The 23611-nt window shown below is 47.8% G+C and overlaps 2 protein-coding genes across 12 annotated transcripts in view; one reads left to right on the top strand and one right to left on the bottom strand.

Moving 5' to 3' along the window:
• Positions 1-23611, bottom strand: part of ADPRM (ADP-ribose/CDP-alcohol diphosphatase, manganese dependent) — a 578681-nt gene that overhangs the window by 297257 nt on the left and 257813 nt on the right. For 8 of the 10 annotated variants that reach the window (XM_045045312.1, XM_045045313.1, XM_045045318.1 and 5 more), the window contains one exon: positions 15171-15371. The gene's annotated coding sequence lies outside the window, so the exon portion shown is untranslated. Of the gene's footprint in view, positions 1-129; positions 241-15170; positions 15372-23611 lie in introns of those variants that run through there. The other 2 variants (XM_011288838.3, XM_011288836.4) reach the window with 2 other exon arrangements.
• SCO1 (synthesis of cytochrome C oxidase 1) lies at positions 238-16490 on the top strand. Of its 2 annotated transcripts, none has more exons than XM_019817179.3 (6): positions 238-575; positions 1869-1959; positions 5234-5338; positions 6159-6251; positions 10340-10455; positions 15571-16490. In XM_019817179.3, exons 1-6 carry the CDS (start codon positions 291-293, stop codon positions 15703-15705), a joined length of 825 nt encoding a protein of 274 aa, XP_019672738.1. In that variant the 5' UTR covers positions 238-290; the 3' UTR covers positions 15706-16490. The 2 variants fall into 2 exon arrangements, with proteins under 2 accessions (XP_019672738.1, XP_003996342.3); XM_003996293.6 differs by having other exon boundaries at positions 239-575; positions 5234-5431.

Raw genomic sequence — 23611 nt, 5'->3', positions numbered from 1 at the left:
CCCCCGCCGCGCGGCCCGGACGCCGCCGCAGCCTCCCGCCCCCGGTCGGTCGGCCGCCCGCCCGCCCGCGCCGCGAAGCCCCCGCCCAGCCCCGGCCGGACCCGCCTCCAGCCGCAAGGAACCACCTACCGCGCGGCGGGTCCGCGGCCAAGTCCTCCCGGGATACCGGCTCGGCGACCTCGCCACCAACGAGCGGAGCGGAAAGAGCGGCCCCCTACGACTTCCGGAGGAAGTGGAGCCGGCGCCGGAAGTTGGGGGGCGGGCGAGAGGAGGCGCGGTCGCCTAGGTCCATGGCGGGCTTCTTACGGATACCGGGGTCCGCTATGCGGCTTCCGGGGAGCCGACTTTGGCGTCTCCTGGCCCACGGACTCGGGGTTTGGGCCCCGGCGGACGGGACCGCCGGAGCCTGGATGAGGCAGCTCTGCGCGCTGCGAGAGGAGGCGCGACGGACCTCGGAGCTCTCTCGCAGCTGCCGGGGAGACCGGCCCCTCTGCACGGCGACGCCACCTCCACCGGGGTCGTCGGGTCCCGAGCCGAAGGGCCGCAGAGACCCCACGCGGCCCTCCAAGCCCGGGGTGAGTGCACAGCCGGAGCCCTCCCTCTGTCCGTCGCGTCTCCACGACCTCCCCATCCCACTTGGTCGCAATCTCGGAAACCACTCGGCTGGGCCTGGAAGGGTCCTCGGCTCAGCCTTACGCGGTCACAGACTCTCATCCCGCGACCCCCTCGGTTTGCGGGAGGTCCCAGCGCGGACGAGAGAACCGACGCCTCTCCGCGGTTGGATTCTCGGGTTTGGATCGTAGTGCGCTTTTGTGCCCCCTGCCCCCAAAATGAGTTCGGGTGTTCTTGAAGGTCTCAACCTTGAACTGACCAGGAGTGAGGAATCCAAGCATATTAATTCCTGTCACTTGAACGCCCCTTTAGATGTTCGATGTGTAAGTTGAAATTGAGCAAAATGTGGGTCGTAGTTGCGTGCTGGGTATGCCCTCTTTGATTTCGCTCAGGTTCTAGTTCTGATCTGGAAAAACCTGAGAGCCGCTCCCCGCTAGGGATGGTTAAGAGAAGTGGGTTTTAGAAGCTGGGGGAAGAAGGGTGATGAATTAGACCAAGGTAGTGGACATCTTACCTTGGGACCTGAAAAAGAGTACAAAGAATTAACTTGATGCAATTTGCAAGAAGCTCCATTTTTTAGATCTCTTCTACTTTGACTTTGTTACTTCTGGAAGCCAGAGTTAGAGTGACCTCCCAAATTGTTGTTTGGTTTATTTATATTTTCCATATCAGCACAAACACATAGTTAACTGGATTTGAAATCAGCCACTATGGTCAAGGTCACACGTGTTAACAGTCCTGGTACTTGAGCTTCAGGTCCTCTTTCACATGAAAGGAAACGGACTTAGGGAATTTCTTCTTGAAAAGGAATGCCTCTGTAATTGTGTTGGCAGCCCAGATAGAATTGCATCCACAGACACTGTCGAGTATTTTTTTTTCAGTTTATTTTTTTTAACATTTATTCATTTTTGAGAGACAGAGCTTGCATGGGGGAGGAGCAGAGAGAGAGAGAGAGGGAGACAGATTCCGAAGCAGACTCCAGGCCCCGAGCTGTCAGCACAGAGCCCGATGCGGGGCTGGCTGGAACTCACAAACGGTGAGATCATGACCTGAGCCAAAGTCAGACACTTAACTGAGTGAGCCACCCAGGCGCCCCAGTATTTTCTCATCCCAGAGCAACATGAAACATTCTACATGTTGAAGAAGATCAAGATGTGTGTTTATGTATGTTAAAAACTACCATAGTAATAAATGTAGGCTGATTGCATGTTTGCATCTGACTAGTATTTTTGTTTGTAAAATCTCTGCCCCAGTAGCCTGTTTCCTGGAAGTCTTTAGCATTCACATTTGCTATTGGTGGAGCCTTATTGGCTGGAATGAAGTACTTCAAGAAAGAAAAGACAGAGAGTAAGTAGATATCCTCTGCTCAGCTCTGAATAAACCCTTTCTTTTTTCTTTTTTAGCATCTTTTACTTTGTTTTTAAACTTTTTATCTTGCAATAAAATTTTTTAGTGTTTTTTTTATTTTTGAGAGAGAGAGTGTGTGAGCAGGGGAGGGGCAGAGAGAGAGGGAGACGCAGAATCCGAAGCAGGCTCCAGGCTCCGAGCTGTCAGCACAGAGCCCAACGCGGAGCTCGAACTCACAGACTTCGAGATCATGACCTGAGCTGAAGTCGGATGCTTAACCAACTGAGCCACCCAGGCACTCCTATCTTGAAATAATCTTAGATGAACAGGATGGTTATAAAGATGACACAAGAGAGTTACTATGTACCTTTCACCTAGCTTTCCCTATTGTTAACAAATTATATAACCATGGGTCATTTATCAAAACTAAGAAATTAAGATTGGTTCAGTACTGTTCACTGAATTCCAAACTGGATTTGGAATTCACCTGGTTTCTCATTGTGTTTTTATCTGTATTCAGATGCCACTGTGTACCAATATGAAGACTTAATTGTGAACAGATGGGAGCGTGGGTGGTATGACGCCCAGAGGGTTCCCAAGGATGACTTAGATGCATTCCAGCCATCGAGGTGCTCGTGACAGGGAAGCAGACACAGAAGTGAAGGATTTCCCTAGAAGAGGTTCTCCCCAGCCTCTGAAGGGCCAGCCCCTCCTACAGACCACCAAGTATCAGCAGAGGGAAGGGCCACAGGCTGACCTTGGATGATGGAGAGAAATAGGGAGAATCTGGTCAGGGAGTGCCAGGAAGTGCTCTGGCTTAGCACTTGAAATGTCCAGAAATTGGCTACGAGAACTTTATATTTTAGTCACTACTCCAGGCTTTTAAGATTTGGTTTAAAAGTTTCTAGTCAAACTTTAAAATATCACATGGGGCACCTGGGTGGCGCAGTCGGTTAAGCGTCCGACTTCAGCCAGGTCACGATCTCGTGGTCCGTGAGTTCGAGCCCCGCGTCGGGCTCTGTGCTGACAGCTCGGAGCCTGGAACCTGCTTCGGATTCTGTGTCTCCCTCTCTCTTTGACCCTCCCCCGTTCATGCTCTGTCTCAAAAATAAATAAACGTTAAAAAAATAATAATAAAAAATAAAATATCACTTAAATCTATTCTGGTTCTTCAGAGTCTGTTTTGAAGCCGTGATACAAAGGATATGTTTAGATCTGGGAGAATTCATAGGCTTCTAGAATCTTAGCAGTAGAAGGCCCATATTGATATACAGACCTGTTTGTTTTGTGTAACAACCAGTATTTTATTGATGGGATTTTCATATTCTAGTAAGAAATTAAGCTCCTTTAGTTTCACAAAGAAACAAAACAAGCCAGGAAAAGTAGTGGCAGAGACCATTCTAGAATAAGCAAGCTTTTGACTTTAGTTTGGAATTTCACCTGCGATAATATTTGTTTTATTAAAAACCCTATTATGAAACGATATTTAAAGTATCTGCAGAGGCACATGGGTGGCTCAGTTGGTTAAGTGTCTGGGTTTCGGCTCAGGTTGTGATCTCACAGTTTGCGAGTTCGAGCCCCGTGTTGGGCTGTGGGCTGATAGTGTGGAGCCTGCTTGGGTTTCTCTCTCTCTCTCTCTCTCTCTCTCTCTCTCTCTCTCTCTCTCTCCCCTTCTCTCTCTCTCTCTGTCTCTCTCTCCCTTTCTCTCTGCCTCTCCCCTGCTCTCTCTTTCTCTCAGTAAATAAATAAACTTTAAAAAATTCAAGTATTTCTAAATCATTTGAGAGTGTTTGCTGACATGCATCATCATCTCTACTCCATTGTGTACTTTTTACAGACAGGTACGTTCTCCAATTTAATCATGATACAGCCACCAAAATCGGAAAATGAACATTGACACGTTAACTACCATTCAGTCTTCAGGCCTCATTCAAGTTTTGCAACTTGGCCTTCTTGATAGCAGGAGTTCAGTTCAGAACCAGACCTTGTACCTACTTGTCTCTTTAGGCTCCTTCAGTCTGTAGCAGTTTCTCCATCTTTATGAGACTTTGATGACCTTGAAAACTGTGAAGATTACAGGCCAGTAATGTCCCTGAGTTTGGGTTTGTCTGGTTTCCTCGTGATCAGATTCGGGTCACGTTCCTTCAGCGGGAATGTCACAGAACTCGTGCTCTGTTCTCGTTGAGTCTCGTCTGGTGGCACCGGGCCTCCTTTGGTCCCATTACTGATAGTGCTCAGGTTGAGGGTGTGTCTGTCAGGCTTCTGTCCCGAAAATGTAATTAATATATATCTCGTGGTGTGCATTTACACACTTAAATGTTCATCCCAGTCCGCATCAAACTCTCCATTTATTTATATCCGTGTGGACTCGTGCTCTCCTGCGTATTTAATGAATCGTAATCCATATTCTCTTTATTTTGATGCTCCACTGTCCCCTGTTGGTCCCTGGCAGTCTGAGCAGCTCTTGTTCCTTGGGACACGTCTCCAGTGTTCTTGGAGTTCTTCCTTCAGTCTGACGTGACAGGATGTTCCAGGCTCGTCTTGTACTTCTCTGCCATGGCCCTGACACCCGCCATGTCTCCAAAAAGCCCTGTTCGCTTTTAGTGGAGGGTGATACTTAGAACCCAGGGCTCGTTGCTGCTGGGTCGTGTCCACTGCAGGGTCCTCTCAGTGGACAGATGTGGTTACATCTGCGTTTGCTTCTGTGTGAACGCATCTTGCAGCCACAAGTTGACCCTGGCACCTCCAGTTTCTGCACAGTACTACAGACTGCATTTGGGTTTTTTCTCCCCATCTTTCTACCTCTTGCCATGTGTAACGCTTATCTTTAATTTACTTGTTACTAATCCCCTGTATAGAACTGAGGTCCCATCACTGCTGTCCCCAGCAGTGGGACACTCAGGTTAAGACTCCTGGTGCCAGGCCACCCACCCTGCCCCACTTGGGCTCAGACAGTCCGCTCTGGGCCCCTGTGGCCCCTCCCCCACCCCCACCACGGCCACACCTGATGACAGGACTGAACTATTCCAAAAGAGGAAGAAATACCTTTACCACTTTCTTAGAGTCCTCTCTACATACCCTTCCATTCAATTTGGTTTTGTTGCATTGTCATAGGATTGTTTTTCTTAAAATACTTTTTAAGTTTCTAGAAAACAGACCGTTTAGCACATTTTGTGCCCCCACAGTCATTAGTACAGTACCGACCGTACATCAGGCATTTCGGTGCCTGTGGTTAGACTGACTTGTTTAACGTGAGTGTTTGTATCTCTTTAAGAGCTAGAGAAGGAGCGGCAGCGGAGCTTGGGAAAGCCTCTCCTCGGGGGCCCGTTTTCCCTCACGACTCATACTGGAGAGCCCGTCACTGACCAAGACTACCTGGGTCAGTGGGTCCTGATTTATTTTGGTTTCACTCATTGCCCTGATATCTGTCCAGAAGAACTAGAAAAAATGATTCAAGTCGTGGATGAGATAGGTAAGCCACCGCTAACTGTAAAAACTACTTTTCCGTAGTTTCACGTCCTCGGATTTCCGTTGGGCAAGGTGTCGTAATTTTTTGCTTTCTGAGAATATAAAATTTCAGCATCCGGCTCATTTGCTGCTTTGATTCCCACGACCATATTCTCTACCAGAGGGAGCTTGTTCTGATGCCAAATGTTAAATTGCTTAAAAATGTGAGTGAGGTCTGGTCTCCTATAGCGCTGCTTATGTCCCTTGATTGTAGACATCCGTCACTGACACTGTCGTCCCTGTGACGGACTAGCAAGACGGCAGTGTGGTCTGTGATGTGCCGTCAGCCGCACTGGTTAGTCCCAGACAGGAGGCAGGCCTCCATCCTTAAACGGGATTGTTTCCGGGGACTCAGTCCTCACTAATAGTTCACCTTGCCCTTGAGGTGTGGTGGGGCGAAAACCGCAAACATCACGTTGGATCAGAACACGAGATGCCCACGTGATGGGACCCCCGTAACGCGTGTGCACCGGTGAAGGTGTTCAGTAGGATTCTTATCTGATCCCACCACAGATACTCTGGGGACCTGCTCGCAGGCCATCCCATCCCTTCCCCGTCCTCTCCTCCACGCTTAGGTGTCCCTGTGTTTCCCTAACCCTCGCTGTAGCACTTCCGGCTCTCTCTGCTGTAACTGCCAGCGTTCATCTTTTCCCCCAGAGCGTGAGTACTGACCAGTGGGAATATTCTTTCAGATGGAATTCCAACTCTGCCAAATTTAACTCCGCTTTTCATCACTATCGACCCAGAGAGGGACACCAAAGAAGCCATCGCCAAGTATGTGAAAGGTAGGTCCTATTAATAATGCTTTACATTTGTGTAGCTCTTAGAGTTCTTGAAAGATGGATTCATTCGACCTTACGTGCCTCGTGGACACGGGAGGACAAATGGTGTCGTCGTCAGGTTTACAGGTGAATAAAAAGTGAGGCTCAGTTGTGACCGTGAATAAGCAAATAAGAAACAAGTTTCTCAATTCCTGATGCACAGCTCTCTGTATTTTGTCACAGGAAGGACCGGACTTGGCCTCAGATATCAACTAAGTTAACAGAATCTTGAGTTGAGAGGCAGAACACATTGCTTCTCCTTCCGCCTCTGTACCTCATTCTCTCTGTAATAGGACAGATGTACATCCTGGGAGTATGGACGTTGGGAGATTAACGACATTATTATTATTTTTTTTTAAGTTTGTTTATTTTTAGAGAGTGAGCGAGCAGGGGAGAGGCAGAGAGAGGGGGACAGAGAATCCGAAGCAGGCTCCAAGCTGTCAGCACAGGGCCCGACACGGGGCTCAAACTCACGAACTGTGAGATCATGACCTGAGCCAAAGTTGGACGCTTAACTGACTTAGCCACCAGGCGCCCCAGGATTAGCGACATTATGAGATGTGAGCACAGTGTGAACTCCTACCGTATACTTTATAAATCCAGAACATTTATTATGAGAAGCACATTTATAACTTTTCATAGAAGAATCTCAGTTGAAACATCACTTGCAGATTAAAACCTATGAGAAAGCAATTCGAAAGACCGAGTGCCGGTAGAATTAAGGACGAATGCTTACGTTCTTAGGAGCTTGGGCAAGTTGCATAATTTCTTAAGGTCCAAGTTTCTTCAGCTGAAAAAATGATGGGAATAAGAATCTGTTTTGTTGTTATAGGAGTGACAGGAACATGGGCACTCAAAAGTCAGGAATTGGAATTTTAAGTCTCATGGTGAAATTGATTTAGGCCAAAGGAGCTAATGAGTACTTCTACATTTAATTTTGTTGTATGACACATTGCAATGTGTATCATCTAAAGCTTTGAGGGTTTTTTTTTTGTTTTTTTGTTTTTTTTTTTTAATTTTTTTTTTCAACGTTTATTTATTTTTGGGACAGAGAGAGACAGAGCATGAACGGGGGAGGGGCAGAGAGAGAGGGAGACACAGAATCAGAAACAGGCTCCAGGCTCTGAGCCATCAGCCCAGAGCCTGACGCGGGGCTCGAACTCACGGACCGCGAGATCATGACCTGGCTGAAGTCGGACGCTTAACCGACTGCGCCACCCAGGCGCCCCTTTGAGGTTTTTTTAAAAGTGTGTTTTGTGAAGGACCTGCTGTATCTTGTCATTTAACATATTTATTGAGATATAATTGACATACGATAACACGTACATATTCAAAGTGCACAGTTATCTTTTGTCATGTCTGCACGTGTGACACCATCACCACCATCAAAAAATGAATATACCGGTCACCCCCTTGTGCCCTTGCCTCCGTCCCATCCCCAGATCTGCTGTCTGTCAACATAGATTAGTTTCCATTTCCTAGAAGTCTGTGTCCACAGAATTATTTAGTGTACTCTTTTGTTTTTAGTGGCTTCTTTCCGCATAATTATTTTGAGACCCGTCCATGATTTAGCATGTTATCAGTTGACTCTTTTTTATCTTCTGAGTAATATTCCAATGATGGACACTGGAGTCACTTTCAGTTTGGAGCTATTTACAGAGAGAGACAGCTGCCAAGACTATTCATGTACAAGCCTCTGTACAGACACATACTTTTCATTTCCCTGGTAAACGCCTGATTGCTGGATCGTGTGGTGGGTGTGTGTTCATCTTTTTAAGAAACTGATAGGATTCCAAAGTGGTTGTACGTTTTCACATTCCCAGCAGCCGTGCATGAGAGCTCTGGCTCCTGCCCGTGCTCCCCACACTTGGTGTGGTTTGAAGAGCACTTTATTGGTTTAGAGACAATTAGAGACCCTTCTTTTAGTGTCATGTGTAAGAAATCTTTGTCCAGCCCAAGGTTACAAAGGCGTATGTTTTCTTAAAGTTTTAGAGCTTTTATTAGATATTCAAGGTGAATTTGTGTTCACTGTTTGCAGGTTAGGCAGAAATTTTTTTTTTTAATTTTTTTTTTTCAACATTTATTTATTTTTTTTGGGACAGAGAGAGACAAAGCATGAACGGGGGAGGGGCAGAGAGAGAGGGAGACACAGAATCGGAAACAGGCTCCAGGCTCTGAGCCATCAGCCCAGAGCCTGACGCGGGGCTCGAACTCACGGACCGCGAGATCGTGACCTGAGCTGAAGTCGGACGCTTAACCGACTGCGCCACCCAGGTGCCCCTAGGCAGAAATTTGAACAATGGCATAGTTTATTCCAAAAGCAGTAAAAAGCAGGTATAACTCATGGGGTGATAAACGGTCTCTGATGGAAGTGTGTGTTACGTTGGCAGCTATTTTCTTTTTAACCAAATCCTAAATATCTCCCGATAAGTAGGCATCTGAGTTCCTGTAACTGAAATGCAAAACCCTTACGGTAATATTCTCCACCAGCACATACATGGTGTCATGAGATGGTGTCAGCACATGAAATGGTGTCACCTTGACCAGTTGCACCGGATGGGGTGGGGGGATTTGAAAATATTTAAGTTTGGGGCACTTGGGTGGTGCAGTGGGTTAAGCGTCTGACTCTTAATCTCGGCTCAGGTCACGATCCCACAGTGCATGAGTTTGGGCCCCGCATCCGGCTCTGCACTGATGGTGCAGAGTCTGCTTGGGATTCTGTCTCTCCTTCTCTCTGCCCCTCCCCCGCTTGTGTGCTCACTCACTTGCTCTCAAAATTAATAAAGAAACTTAATAAAATTTTTTTACATATTTAAGTTCATATTTAGAAAATTATTGCAATTTCAGCAATATTTTTTAAAAGTTTTGGATATACAACTAATTCAGACTTCATTTACCTTTCTGTTTACTCAGAGTGGAAAAGAAAAACAAGCCATTGTGCTTTTTCAGTAGCTGAACAGATTTTCAAGTTAGGTTGGATTAGTCCGAAAAATGAAAACAGGCTTTTTTTCCTCTCTGCCTTTGGAAGAAGGCACTGCTGCTCAGTGTTGTACTTCCATCCCCGTGGTGGTTTGGTGACTTCACCAGCTCACTTCCATAAATCCCAAAAACCAAACAGTAAATACATGCCGGGAGGTTATTTGCTGGAAGATGAGACACAGCCCTGGACCAGAGTCGAGTGAATTGTGAAGCAAAAAGCAAACCTCTTTTTCAGGATACAACAAAACACTGTAATGCTTAATTCGTGGTAGTATCTTTAAGCTTGAGCGTGTCTCAGAACCGTATCTGAGTATTTAAAAACAACCAAATTAATAAGAAATGTGATTTAAATGATTAGAACATATTCCCTCCAGATCATTACAAGAGGACTTTGAAAGGATTTCACTTCCATATGATAAGGAACCAGCTTTGGGTTTCAGTGATTTTTTTCCTCTTTTCAGTTTCATTGATTTCTGCTCCATTTCTTTTCTTCTCACTTTGGATTTAATTTGCTCTTCTTTTCCTAGCTTCCTAGGGGGATATTTAGATTCCTGATTTTAGGTCCTCTCCACCGTATAAATTCAGTGCCACAAATACCCCTCGAAGGACTGCATTGGCTGCATCCCACAAATTTCGATAAGTTGTGTCTTCATTTTCACTTAGTTCAAAATACTTTTAAATATCTCTTGAGATTTCTTCTTTGACCCGTATGTTATTCAGAAGTATGTTTCGTCCCTGTGTGTCCTGGGATTTCCCAGCGATCTTTCTGTTACAGACTTTGAGTTCAACTCCACTGTGATCTGAGAGCACACGTACGGTTTCTGTCCTTTTAAATGTGTTAGGGTGTGTTTGATGGCTCAGAATGTGGCCTGTCTTGGTGAGCGTGACTTCTTCATTACAAGGGAGAGTTTGCGTTTGTTCTGTGTGCGTGTCTGTTCCCGTGAGTCACGAGGGGGGGACCAGGACACACGGGGAGAAAGCAGCAGCAGAGACTCTGAAGGCAGGGGATGGGGGGTGCTTTCACTCGCTTCTTATTTTTCACTGTTTCTCTTTTTTTTTTTTTTTTAATTTAGAATTTTCTCCCAAACTGGTTGGCTTGACTGGCACCAAAGAAGAGATCGACCGAGTGGCCAGAGCGTACAGGGTGTATTACAGTCCTGGCCCCAGGGACGAGGACGAGGACTACATCGTAAGTAGACGCTCGAGTGTCGCCCACAGGCCGGTGCTCAGACCGCACACTTGTGCCGGTCTGACAGTGGGCTGCAGAAATGAGAGAAAAACTGAGATCATCACAAATTCCTCAGGAATTAGGGATATTTGAAAGGATAATAGAAGTATAATTTTTTTAAGGATGCTGATTTAATGTATATTCAGTGTCCTTATAATTGAATTGCCCATTTTCCTTTTTAGTGGCCCAGAAAATTATGGGAAAATATATGATGAGTGGTATTTTAGATTCAGTAGAACATGATACTTGGATACCATGTTGGAAATAAAGAGAACCCATCGTTTGGGGACAAAGCTTTATTTAAATTTAAAAATATAGGAGCCCTGGGGCACCTGGGTGACTCAGTCGGTTAAGCATCCGACTTCAGCTCAGGTCACGATCTCACAGTTCGTGGGTTCAAGCCCCATGTCGGGCTCTGTGCTGACAGCTCGGAGCCTGGAGCCTGCTTCAGATTCTGTGTCTCCCTCTCTCTCTGACCCTCCCCCATTCATGCTCTGTCTCTCTCTCTCAAAAATAAATAAACATTAAAATATATATATATAGGAGCCCTGGGTGGCTCATTTGGTTGAGCGTCTGACTCTTGATTTTGGCTCAGGTCATGATCCCAGGGTTGTGGGATCGAGCCCAGCGTCAGGCTCCGCGCTGAGCGTGGAGCCTGCTTAAGATTCTCTCTGCCCCTATCTCCAACTCGTACTCTCTCCCTCTCCAAAAAAAAAAATAATAATAAAATAATAAAAACCCATTGTCTAGGTTCTCTATGTCACCAGGGAAAAGGTGTAAGGAGCAGTGTTAGGCCATGAAGAACTGCGTTTTTGGAATGAGCAAGAGTTCTGAAAATCAAGAGAAAAGACTGAAAGCTATAAGAAGATAGACTTTCCATCAGGTTTATTTTTATATGAATTATATACTTCAATTATATTCAATTCAAATATGAATTATATGCACAAGTACGTGTTTACTATTTGCTTTCTGATGATGGCGACCAGAAATGCGGTCATTCCTGCACAGCTCATGCATTCTCCAGCACTGCCCCCGGAGCCCTAGGTGTCCACGTCACCCGGTCCCTCTTCTTACCTGGGCTTTCACAGCGAAGCACCAACAAAGGGCATCAGCACCACCCCACCCACCCGGTTTTCTTCTCAAACGGGACACTTTTTCCTGTCCATTAATAGTTGGCCTTGCTGTTTAGTATTAGTTCAGTTCTTCCCCCTCAGCTGTCATGCTCTGGTTTCTCTGTAACATTGGTCGGGCGGAGTGATTAGTTATAGGAGCCTGTCTCCAAAACATGGTTTGGGTCGGATGCCCAACTATACAATCAACTGCCCTTCGTGTGTTCTTTAAAATACTTTGAAATGTTGGTGTCGTCTACCTTGACTGTTTGGTCTGGGACCCAGCAAGAACACATCATTTTCATGCTGTCTGCCCTGTAACCAGCAGTGACAGCAGGTGTGTGCGAGATCATAGACATAGACACGTATTTGGCCACGGAGATTTGTATTCAGTCATAAGATGGTCACGCAGATAATCCAGAATATGAGTATTAACTTCTTTAAGTTTAAAAATTAAAATGCAGATATCTAAGTCTTATGGAGACTTCTTGGACCTTCTGGAATACATCCTAGACCCGATTTTGAGAAATACTGGTCTACTGCCATAAGAATTTGACCTTTTGATCAGAACCAGTGAATTGTGCCTTTGAAGCTAATGGAACTGTATGTTAGCTCCGCTGGAGTTAATAATAATGAAAAAGAACCAATGAGTTCTTTGCTAAATCAACCAGTAGGGGGAGGCACTCTCCAGCTTGTTAGGTTTTTCATTGGTATGACTTCTGTCCTTTGAGGTCACAGATTTTCGTCCGCAAAATGGTGTGGGAAACTTCAGTCAAGATTTAAGGACCCGCAGGGAGTGAGGGAATCAGGTTTTCTTAATCTCAAGCAGCAGTAGCAAAGGGGAAGCTTCTGGCTTTTGAGTGCCCGTGGAATCTTCAGACTGATAGTACATGTGAACTGGATGTGCCGGGGACGCCTGGGGGGGTTCAGTCAGTTAATCATCCTACTTCGGCTCAGGTCATGATCTCACAGTTCATGAGTTCGAGCCCTGCATCAGGCTGTGTGCTCGGAGCCCGGAGCCTGCTTCGGATTCTGTGTCTCCTTCTCTCTGCCCCTCCCCTGCCCATGCCCTGTCTCTCAAAAATAAATAAATGTTAAAAATAAAATAAAATAAAGAAATGGGTGTGCCAAACATTTAGGGTCCACTCGAAGCTATATATATATATTATTGATATATATATATACATACATTATATATATATAATATTACATTCGTATGTAAGTATTAAGTAGGAAGTATTTTTTTTTTTCAACGTTTATTTATTTTTGGGACAGAGAGAGACAGAGCATGAACGGGGGAGGGGCAGAGAGAGAGGGAGACACAGAATCGGAAACAGGCTCCAGGCTCTGAGCCATCAGCCCAGAGCCTGACGCGGGGCTTGAACTCACGGACTGCGAGATCGTGACCTGGCTGAAGTCGGACGCTTAACCGACTGCGCCACCCAGGCGCCCCGGAAGTATTTTTGAAAAACAACATAACTGGCTTTCAAACCCAAGAAAAGATGTGCAGTTCCACTCCTAATGAAAGAATGTGAATTGTATAATGCAATGCTATTTTGTACCTGTTAGATCAGCAAAGGTCAAAAGTTGGAAATGTATTATCGAAATCTAATTTGGGGAAAAAGGGAATACGCTGTTGGGAGGAAATTTGGAACCGTGGGCATTTCTGTGCATAGATGATAGGAATTTAACTGAGAGACCCTCTTCGGAAGCCAAAACTGTCAGTATCTGTCAGCGTTTAAAGTGGAGTACTGTTTACCTTAGAGATTCTACTTTGAGGGATTTTTCTACACCTGTACCCTACAGTATTGTTCGTAGGGAAGAACGAGGCAACCATTTTTTTTTTTTAATTTTTTTTTTTTCAATTTTTTTTTTTTTTTTTTTTTTTTTTGGGACAGAGAGAGACAGAGCATGAACGGGGGAGGGGCAGAGAGAGAGGGAGACACAGAATCGGAAACAGGCTCCAGGCTCCGAGCCATCAGCCCAGAGCCTGATGCGGGGCTCGAACTCATGGACCGCGAGATCATGACCTGGCTGAAGTCGGACGCTTAACCGACTGCGCCACCCAGGCTCCCCAGGCAACCATTTTTTAAAAGCTACCCTGTACTTACTGGCGGAGAACGGTGTCCAATACCTTGTTAAATGAGAAAGCGCCTACAGGACGTTGTTGCTTCTGTATAGAAAGAAGTAGGCAGGTATGTACACTCGCTAACAGATGTGGACAGTTTTCTCTGGAAGAATCCAGAGGATCTGGTGGCAGTGGTTCCCTTGGAGGAGAACGGAGGGACTCCTGGAAGTCTGGAAGGAGTGGCAGGCTTCCCCTGTAGAAGTTTACCGTATATTCTTTTCGATTTTTATGCGCATATATTTACTTTGCAAAACATAAAAAAATGCACGTGTCTGTGAAGCATACACACTGCTCCGCAGAACGCTGGCAGAGATCGTGTAGCAAGGTGGCAGCAGAAGTGACTGTGAAATCAGCAGGCCTGGGTTCTCAGCTTCGGTCTGGCTCTTACTGTTCTATAACTTCCTCTCCAGCCCGTTGGATTATTTCTAGAGGAGTGGGATGCCTGGCTCGGGACGAAGGTGGCATGTGACAGAGCTTGTCGGTGAACGTTAGCTTCCTGTATCTGTCCTGGGACCTACTAGAACCCTAAACTTGTGGGTTAGATACATACGACAGCTCTCGCTCTGCCCACAAGCCAGCTGGACGTTGAGACACGGCCACTGACAAGTTTGACAGATACGGGTAGAACAGTATTTTCGTTCTGTACTAGAAAGTAATTTCCAGTAAGAACACTCATAACATAAGTCCCCTGGAATTTTAGTTTTTTAAGGGAGTGAGAGAATCGAGTACAAAAAGAAACAGAAAAACGGAAGCTATAGATACAGAGGAAGGTGTAAAGCGCGAGCTGGAGACCCAGTTCTGACTCGGTATCAGATATGCGGAGAAACGCTGCTCCCCCGTCCTGCTCCTTCAGCGAATTATTCCAGGACATGTGAAATCACCAGCTGTTTGAGCTCTTGGGGCACATTCTTTCCTTCTTGTGTGCAGGCAAGTGGCTCTTTCCATTTGCTCTGTGTTTACAAATGTGTGTATATAAAAAAGCAATAACCTCACAGACCTATAATGTGTGGCGGGTGTATTTGGGGGTGTCTCCGGTTCGGTATGTGTGATCACATTTCGGTCTTTCTTTTTGTCTTGCCAAATAGCAATCAAGCCTGCAATAAATTCCAAGGACTCCTTAAGCGCCAAGCCTTCTGCTCATTTAAAGTTGGATTAAGTGGAGGCATATAAATAAAAACTGTATGACCAATCCAAGCTTAGGTTAGAGGTAGGAATGTTTCAGAACTTTGCTTGGAAAATAGATAACTGTAAGATGACCCCTCGGAGGGGTAGCATTTACGTCTCCTGAGGACGGCCCAGGTGATCTGCCTCAGATAGGATCATTCGGCAGAGTATATGCCAGCTTCCTGGGGGAGAAAAACCCTTATTTCCACGTTTCCATGTGAGTCACTAATATCAGGACTACATAGCATGCCAGAATGTATAAATCATACACTTACAGTAGTGGTGACTTTCCTGGGTTCTTCTGATACAGTGTGGTAGGCAGCATTTGGGAGCAATGAGGTACCCGTTTCTTCCGAAAGCAGCAGCCATTTCTTGGAAGTCGATTCTCCGAGATCGAGTGCATGCGTGTGTTATGGACAGAACCAGAAGAATCCCAAATTCTAGCTGATGTCTAAGGCAGTAGTCAGTGCAGAGTGCTGAAATGCAAACGATTTTAGATATTTGTCACCGTGAATTTATGAAAATTGGCTTAGACGCATTCTATAAACGATACATGTTACAGAGGTTATTTAATCGTTAATGTGAAGTTCTCATCTGCAGCATTTAATCAGAAAAATAAGCGACTTATTTTGGTAATCTTTTTGTCCTTTCCCTCCCCCACCTTTTTCTCTGCAGGTGGATCATACAATAATAATGTACTTGATTGGACCAGATGGCCAGTTTCTAGATTATTTTGGCCAGAACAAGAAGAATGCAGAAATAGCTGGTTCCATTGCTGCGCACATGAGGGAACATAGGAAAAAGAGCTAGCCAGAGTGGTGGCGCCGGGTGGATGTTCTCTTGCCAAAGAGGAGAAAAGCTTTGTCTCCCACAGGAGCCAACATCTATCTGTGTATATACATATGCAACCGACAGAATGGCCTTCGTACCGCAAGAACATCTGTATTGTGGACATTATGGGTGCAGTACAAATGGGTATTATGTTACCCTTGGGTTCAGCCAAAATCGATTCTTGGAACTGTAAAGATTACAACCGAATAGTCGCTTGAGACCGGAGGACCAAGTTACCGTGAAGCCGTGGGATGGACTCAGGAGAGACTCAGCAGGTGCATTTCTCCACGTCAGAGGGGCCCTCGGATCAGCACTGCTGTCTCTCCTGTGTCCTGGACCCTTGTCACCAGGGTTGTGGGGCTGAATTTCCAGGAAGAGTAATTTCCACAGTGCCCTTGCTTTCCTCTTCGAGTTCTTGGTGGCTGATAACAGTCAAATTAAAATCGGGCTCTTGGACATTCACAGTTGGGTTTTTAGACCTGAAAGCATTTAAGTATAGTCTTCCGTGTGAACAGACACCATGGTCAAGTTTGTATTGTGCTTCCATCGGCACCTGCTGATTTTACTAACGAGGAAGTCTGTTGTTTGGGGAAGATGGGTCAGTTTCTCTAGGGGTCTTTTATGTGGTTTTCATTTAAATGTGCCGGGTTTTCAGGCAGCTACCAAATGGACAAAAGAGGATCTTGAATCAGGACTGTGACACAGGGTTCTCTGCCTTGGCTGGGTTGCAGTGGGTGTGAAATAAAGGTGTGCTCGGTTTTGCAGCTTGGACAGTGTGACCTTTCTTGTGCTGAAGGGTGGGTGCGTCCACGGCAGCACAGAGACCCGCAGACTCGCGTGGGCCCCTTGGGTGCTTGTTAGAGCTCAGGTTCCGGCCAGGGCTGGATTCGCAGGTTCCAGGTGGGATGCAGACCTGTACGCTCATTTTTTTTTTTTTTTAATGTTTATTTTATTTTAGAGCGTAAGTGGGGAAGTGTAGAGAGAGAGAGAGACACAGAATCCAAAACAGGCTCTGCACTGTCAGCACACAGCCTGATGCGGGACTCGAACCCACGAACCACGAGATCATGACCTGAGCCGAAGTCAGACTGAGGGAGCCACCCAGGCACCCTGGACCCCTGTGTTCACAAACAACACATAGGTGCCTCAGATGCTGGTGGCTTGGGGATCAGGCTGGAGAAACCGTTTTGTGGGGAAGCAGCCTTTTGATCTGCACAAGTGAAAAGCTGACCCATCCTTCGGTGTGTCTGTTAACAGCATGCTGTGCACACAGCCGTTGAGGAGAACGAGTGGTGGTGTGAATCCTTTGTGAATTCAGCTTCCCTGGGCGTCTGGGCTCAAGTGTCCCTTTTTCCTACCAGAAGCGGCCACCCAGGGCCAAGTACTCCCAAAGTTTTTCAGTAAATCCTAATGCAACGGATACAGTTTATAGTCAGACACACTCTTGCACATCACTTAGGTTCCACGTGCACATGATACAGGCCTGTCGTGGTTTTTAAATTCACAATACTTCCGTTAAACCTGCAAGAAATACGTCAAAGTACATGAAAAAGGAAAACCTTACACTCCAAAGCGGCCATGGGCTGCATGGTCACCACCCCCAGGATTTGGATGGTGAAGTGCTGATCCCCAGTACCTCAGAATGGGACTGTGTTGGCAGAGGGCGTCTTTGCAGAGGTGACTCATATAAAATGAGGCCGTTAGGGTGGGCCCTCGCCCAGTGTGACTGGTGTCCTTAAGAAGAGGGCGGGGGCACAGAAGACCAGCTCCATGAGAAACTTAACCCCGCTGACACCTTGATCTCGGGCTCGGAGGCTCCAGCCTGGTGAGAAAATGAGCCATGCCGAAGCCCCCCACCCCGCACACCCCCCACCCCCCGCCCCCAGTCTGTGTGGCTTTGTGCCAGCAGCCTGACCGGCTGGCACCTGGCCATTCTCCAGTATCCGGTAGAGAAGAAATAGCCACAGGACTGAGTTTCTGTAAACGCCAAGGTGGAATGACTTTCCTAGGAACCTTGGGAAGAAGGTGAGGGGCTTCGCTGAAGGACTGGTCTCATGTGACAAAGAAAATACCAAATGTCTAACGTGCCAGACATGAGAGAAGCTGGTCTGCTTTAGGCCACAGGACATTTGTGTGGGTCACTTTGCAGCAGGCTGGCCTCAGATAAAATGGAGTCTTCGTTCCCCGATGTCACAGGTGAGAGCTGCACGAGGATCCAGAGAGCGAAAGGCAGCTTTTGAAGAACCGCATTTGCTGTTCGTTCCAGTGTCAAGTTTAAAGGCTTAGAATCAGGATGTTAGAAGCAGGGATGATGTCAAATCTCGTTTTAAGCGCGAGGGGACAGTCCCAGAGATGCGGCTACTGCCCTTCCTCGTGAACCTAGGTTAGAACGTGGGTCTCCGTGTCCGGTCAAGCCCCTGCGTGACCCACTGCCATGGGGTGCTGACTGTGACCGTGTGAATCCAACCAAGCCTGGGGGTGCACTGTGGCGGGCGGCGCGGGCGGGCAACCTTTCCAGTTGTGAGTTCGGGGAAATCAGAACGAAGTCTGCCTTTCAACAAAGTATCCCTTGCAGACCTTCAAGTGCTAGTGCTGGGCTCTCCAAGGGAATTCGTATTTTTAGAAACGATGTTGTTTATTTGAAAAGTAGAAGAATCCTGCCTGTGCAGCATGCACGGAACTACTTCATGCACCCGGCTATCTGCGAGGCAGCTGGTAACCTGAGGTCCAGGGGGCGAGATTCACTGAACACACACCCATTTGGTCAGTCCACAGTAAAACACCCGTGGGCTGGAGGCTAATGGGAACCCAGTAGAGTGATTTGATGTTGTTGTTGTTTATGTAAGCTCTGTGTCCAACGTGGGGCTTGAACCCATGACCCTGAGATCAAGAGTCGTATGCTCTACCCACTGAGCCAGCCAGGTACCCCCTGCAGTAGAGTGACTTGGAATTGCAGGTGAGTTATTTTAAAGTATCTTTTGGGGCGCCCGGGTGCCTCAGTCAGTTAAGCATCCAACTCTTGATTTCACCTCCCCCACTTGCTGTCTGTCACAAAATAAAGTATAAGAAAGTTAAAATATCCTTTATTGCTTTAAGTCCATAAAAAGACTAAATTTTTGAAGTCATCCACAATCCCTCAATATCTTTTTTTCATATAGTACAATTTAAATATGCGTGAGCTACTTTTAAAAGAGCAGCCACCCACGCAGAGCATTTTTCATCCACTGAGTTTATACTTTCTACTCATAGTCATGAGTCCCATTACTCTTTAAAAAAATTTTTTTTTATTAACATTTATTTATTTCTTGAGAGTCAGAGACAGAGCACGAGCAGGGGAGGTGCAGAGAGAGGGAGACACAGAATCGGAAGCAGGCTCCAGGTTCTGAGCTGTCAGCACAGAGCCCAACATGGGGCTTGAACTCATCAACCGTGAGATCATGACCCGAGCCGAAGTCAGTCGCCCGACCGACTGAGCCACCCAGGCACCCCAAGAGTCCCATTATTCTTAATGATATGGGTGGCTCCTCCTATTTGCTAACAGGATGCAGTTACCCCTTTAGCCAAGCGTTCCTGAACACCTCCAGAACTCAGGCGGTCATCATTCGTTATTCGTTGCTAAGATGTATTTTAAAGTCTATTGGCTCTTCTTCCACAATTTTACTATATTCTCAGTAAAGGAAATTTGGAATATACACAAAAACTGGAGGGAGTAACTTAAAAATCACCATTATTCCCAAACCAAGAAACAGCATTGGAATGTATTTACCTTGAATCATCAATATTTAAAATCTCTTAGGGGCACCTGGGTGGCTCAGCCAGGCTGAGCATCTGACTTCAGCCCAGGTCGTGATCTCACGGTTCGTGGGTTCGAGCCCCGCGTGTTGCTACGGTGACTAGCAAGATGATGCCTGGCTGTCATGTGACTCTTAATTGTTATAGTTTTTTTATATTATTGTATATATATTTTGGTGTTTTTTTTAAAGTTTATTTTTATTTATTTTGAGAGAAAGAGAGCAAGTGGGGGAGGGGCGGAGAAAGAGGGAGAGAGAATCCCAAGCAGGCTCCACGCTGTCAGCACAGAGCCTGATGTGGGGCTTGAACCCACGAACTGTGGGATCATGACCTGAGCGGAAATCAAGAGCTGGACACTTAACTGACTGAGCCACCCAGGCACCCCTATTATTGTACATTTGTTGATTGCTGACTTTGGTCAATAATGAAATTAGCCCAGTGTTCTCGCCAAGGTTAGGTGGCGGATTGGCCAGAGACAAAATACTTTTCAGGGCAAACTTGAGCTGTCCTGTCCGTGCTCCCCCGACCCTGTCACGCACACGTGCACACGTGCACACACGTAGTCCAGAGCCTCTCCTGCAGGCAGGCGCTGGAAGGCGCGCGCTGAGCACGCAGCCTGCGAGCTCACCCGGAACCATCACAGTCTTGCTCCTCAGGAACGCGTGGCGCCGAAACCAGATCTGGTTTCAACACGGACCGTGCGCGCCGAGCTAACCCTTCGGAGACCTCTTTTCCTGCCTGTGACCTGGGAGTGCTCACGGCACCGCTGGCCCTGGGTCAACGTCATAATGTCATAGTCACGAGAAGCCGAGGAGAACAGCACGTGCCTAACATGCCTCTGGGTGGGGGCTGCCGTTCCTTCTGGCCCTGGTGAGCGTGGGGGTCTGGGCCTTGCTTGACAGACGGTGTCCACAAGTGGGTTAGTTAGAAGCGTGTCCTGCCTTCCCTCCGTCATGGGTCCACTTGAGCCTGCCTTGAAGTGTGTGGTCTCGTGGCAGGCCCCTGCGTGTTCTGAGCCCCTCCCCGTACTGGCACGCACGTACCTCCTGGGCCTGTCTGGTCGTCCTGCCTTAACGAACTGCTCACACCTCCTTGCTTAAATGGCATTCAGATTTAGAGACCAGTTTCTTGGGAAAAAACCCATAAGGCTCGAACCAGAAACTTGAGGCATTTGGTCGACACAAGAACACCAGGGCACGATTATACGGTAAGAGCAGGCGGTGTGACGGGGTCCTTTCTCAAGGACCTGGTGGGCACGGAGGCCTTGTGAAGTCCCCTTATCTGTAGTGAAGTAGACGGAATATGAGCAGATGTATTAAATGGTGTCAGTGAGTGCTGTGAAGAAAAGAAGTAACAGTTTGAAGAGTGATGGGGAGGAGCGGCATTAACTGGTCATGGACGGTCCTTTGGGGGGGTGACCATCTGAAACTTGAGAGCGAGCTGTGTGAGTACCTGGGGGGAACCTCCCAGGAAAAGGGCCCTGACCCCGGAGTGTGCTTGGGAAGCAAGAATAGCAAGGGGCCTGGCGTCACAGTAGCTCGGGGAGTCAGGGAGGACGGCAGGTAGAGGCTGGAGGAGAGGCCCGGCGTCACATTCTGTGCACGGCAGGGACTCTGGCTCTACAGTCTACGGAAGGGCTGAGAGCAAGAGCCTGGCCCGACCCATCTGCACAGAGCCCCCGCTGTAATTGTTGCTTTGGTTCACGTAGGAGTCCGGGTTCTAATGTACCCCCTCATTGCGGGGGGGGGGCGGTCTTAAAAGTCACGCACCCTGTGTACTAATTCAGGAGAACATATCTGGCTGTCTAATCGAAAGAAAACGAATTTTCTTTTTTCCTTTTATGGTGGGAGTTTTAAAAGCCAATCCAAGCGTGGAATAGTTCAGTGGACTTGGTAACGCCCGTCACCAAGCTGCTTTCATTATCGCCGCAGGGCTGATCTGGTTTCAGCGACATGCACCCACCCCCACCCACCCCAGTGCCCCATGGGTGCGACTCTCTGGAAGATGCCAACTCTGTCTTTGCAGAACATAGCCACAGTGCCATCATCACATCCAAAGAAGTTTGGAGGCCGGGGGGGGGGGTGGGGTGGGGGGGGGTGGGCGATGCATGGCTCAATCAGTTAAGCATCTGACTTCAGCTCAGGTCATGATCTCATGGTCTGTGAGTTCGAGCCCCGCATCGGGCTGTGTGGTGACAGCTCGGAGCCTGGAGCCCGCTTTGAATTCTGTGTCTCCCTGTCTGCCCCTCCCCCACTCATGCTCTGTCTTTCTCTCTTAAAAATAAACATTAAAAAAATAATTAAAAAACAAACCAAAACAAAGAAGCTTGGGTGTTTTGTTTAATATCAGCAAATAGGCAGTCAGTGAAAAGTCAAGTTTACGACTGGGTGTTTTCCTTGCAAGGGGTCTCGACACCGTTGGTCACAGAGGTGCGCTGTGTCCAGGTTGCACGTGGACTGCGTCCGTGTCTGCACTCAGCCCAGGACACGCGGGGTTTCGAGTGGCACGGCCCCCACAAGCCTCCCTGCCTTCCCCCTCAGGAGTGGCGGTGTTTGGGCTGGACCACATGGGAAAGACTGCCCCCAACCCTGCTCTTAGTTGCTTTCTTTGCGCAGCAGGAATAACTGAGCACAAAGCCAAGCGCCGCGAGGACAGGGAAGACTAAGGCACAGTCCGTCTGGAGCTCCCACCCCGGCAGGAGCTGGGTGCTTACTGATGGCAAAGCTCAAAGGGACAGCGTGAGCCCGGCAATGACACGCACATCTGAAACGTATTCAGCTCTATGGGGCGCCTGGGTGGCTCAGTTGGTTAAGCGGTGGGGGGAGTGGACTGCACAGAGACGGCCCGGCTGCGTGAGGCACAGAAGCTTGCTCAGAGGCTCCTGGAGGCTTCCTGGGCCCGGGACACCGCGGGCCACCAGCGGAAGGAGGGAGCAGGCATGTTCCTCGCTGGCTCGCCATGAGCAGCAGCTGGCCGTTGTCAGTCAAGCTGGGGGCCGCTCTGATGATTCCCGTGCCGGTCAAGGCCCTTTTTAGGGGATGCACCCGGGGACCAGGCCATGTAGTCGAGCCATCTGAAGTATTCCTGGGCGGGTCTGCAGTTGGCGGCCCTTCAGCCGTTTTCCATGAAGATGATGCCAAAGCCGAACCTTGTGGATGTGTGCGGGCCTTCCGGTCTCAAGCAGTCCTACCAAGAGCCCTGGGCTGTGTCCGCTGGGCCACGAGGTCTCCACGATGGCCTTGAGGCCTTTATGCCAACTGGCTATGGGACGTGTCGCAGACCTTCCAGCAGGTCCTCGTCGTGTGGGGGAGGAAAGGCCCGGGTGGGGACTCCTCTGCAGGTTTGTGGTAAAACCAATACAAGAACCACCTCCCAGCCCTTTCACCCAAGCGTGGCCCTGGGCCAGCAGTGTCGTGGCACCCCGGGGCTTAACTAGAAAACACAGGGTCTCAGCCTCCCCTCCAGAGCTCCTGAATCAAAAACCTGCATTTAACGAGACCTCCAGGTGATTTGTAACTCACATGAAGGTTTGAGAACAACGGCTCCACGACGCGTTGACCTCCGCCCCCTCTAGGCCACAGAGCCCCCTCGTTTCTCCCCAGGAGGAAGAGGGAAAGTAAAAACTAATAAAGTAATTCATCTTCCCACAACCAGGAAGCCCTCTCTGTAATTAATTTTCCTTCCATCAAACACATAATTTGAAAGAGTCTCTCAAGTAAACAAATTCCATTTTCTGATAATGGTTGGATCGCTCCATTTTTCAAATTTTAATCAAACACATAGATCACTCCCTGTCAGAACTTCTCTGCAACAGAGGATGCCAAGGGTTTCTCTGTTGATGTAATTACAGCAAAAAGCAAAAAGATACGCTGTTTGGTTAGCCTGTGAGGCCTTATCAGGGCTAAATGCAGTATTTCCCCTTGGGCATTTTGGAGAATTGAATTGAAACAAGATTGAGGAACGTTGCCCTCCAGTCTTCCGGGGCTGATGAGAATAGCTGAAGTAATGAAGTAGGTCTGGGAGAGGCTGAACTTGCCTGTCTCCCGGGCAGCTCTGGCTCTGGTAAGACTGAAAGTGGGGCCATGGAGCCCCA

This window comes from Felis catus, chromosome E1 (genome assembly GCF_018350175.1).
Source record: "Felis catus isolate Fca126 chromosome E1, F.catus_Fca126_mat1.0, whole genome shotgun sequence".
Taxonomy (NCBI): Eukaryota; Metazoa; Chordata; class Mammalia; order Carnivora; family Felidae; genus Felis; species Felis catus.
This window is presented reverse-complemented; position numbering and strand designations above follow the sequence as displayed.

Coding starts and splice junctions, on each gene's coding strand:
- SCO1 (XM_003996293.6), top strand. CDS start 291: ATGGCGGGCTTCTTACGGATACCGGGGTCCGCTATGCGGCTTCCGGGG. Junction 6,252..10,339: donor CATCGCCAAGTATGTGAAAG/GTAGGTCCTATT, acceptor TTTTTAATTTAG/AATTTTCTCCCAAACTGGTT. Junction 10,456..15,570: donor ACGAGGACGAGGACTACATC/GTAAGTAGACGC, acceptor TTTTCTCTGCAG/GTGGATCATACAATAATAAT.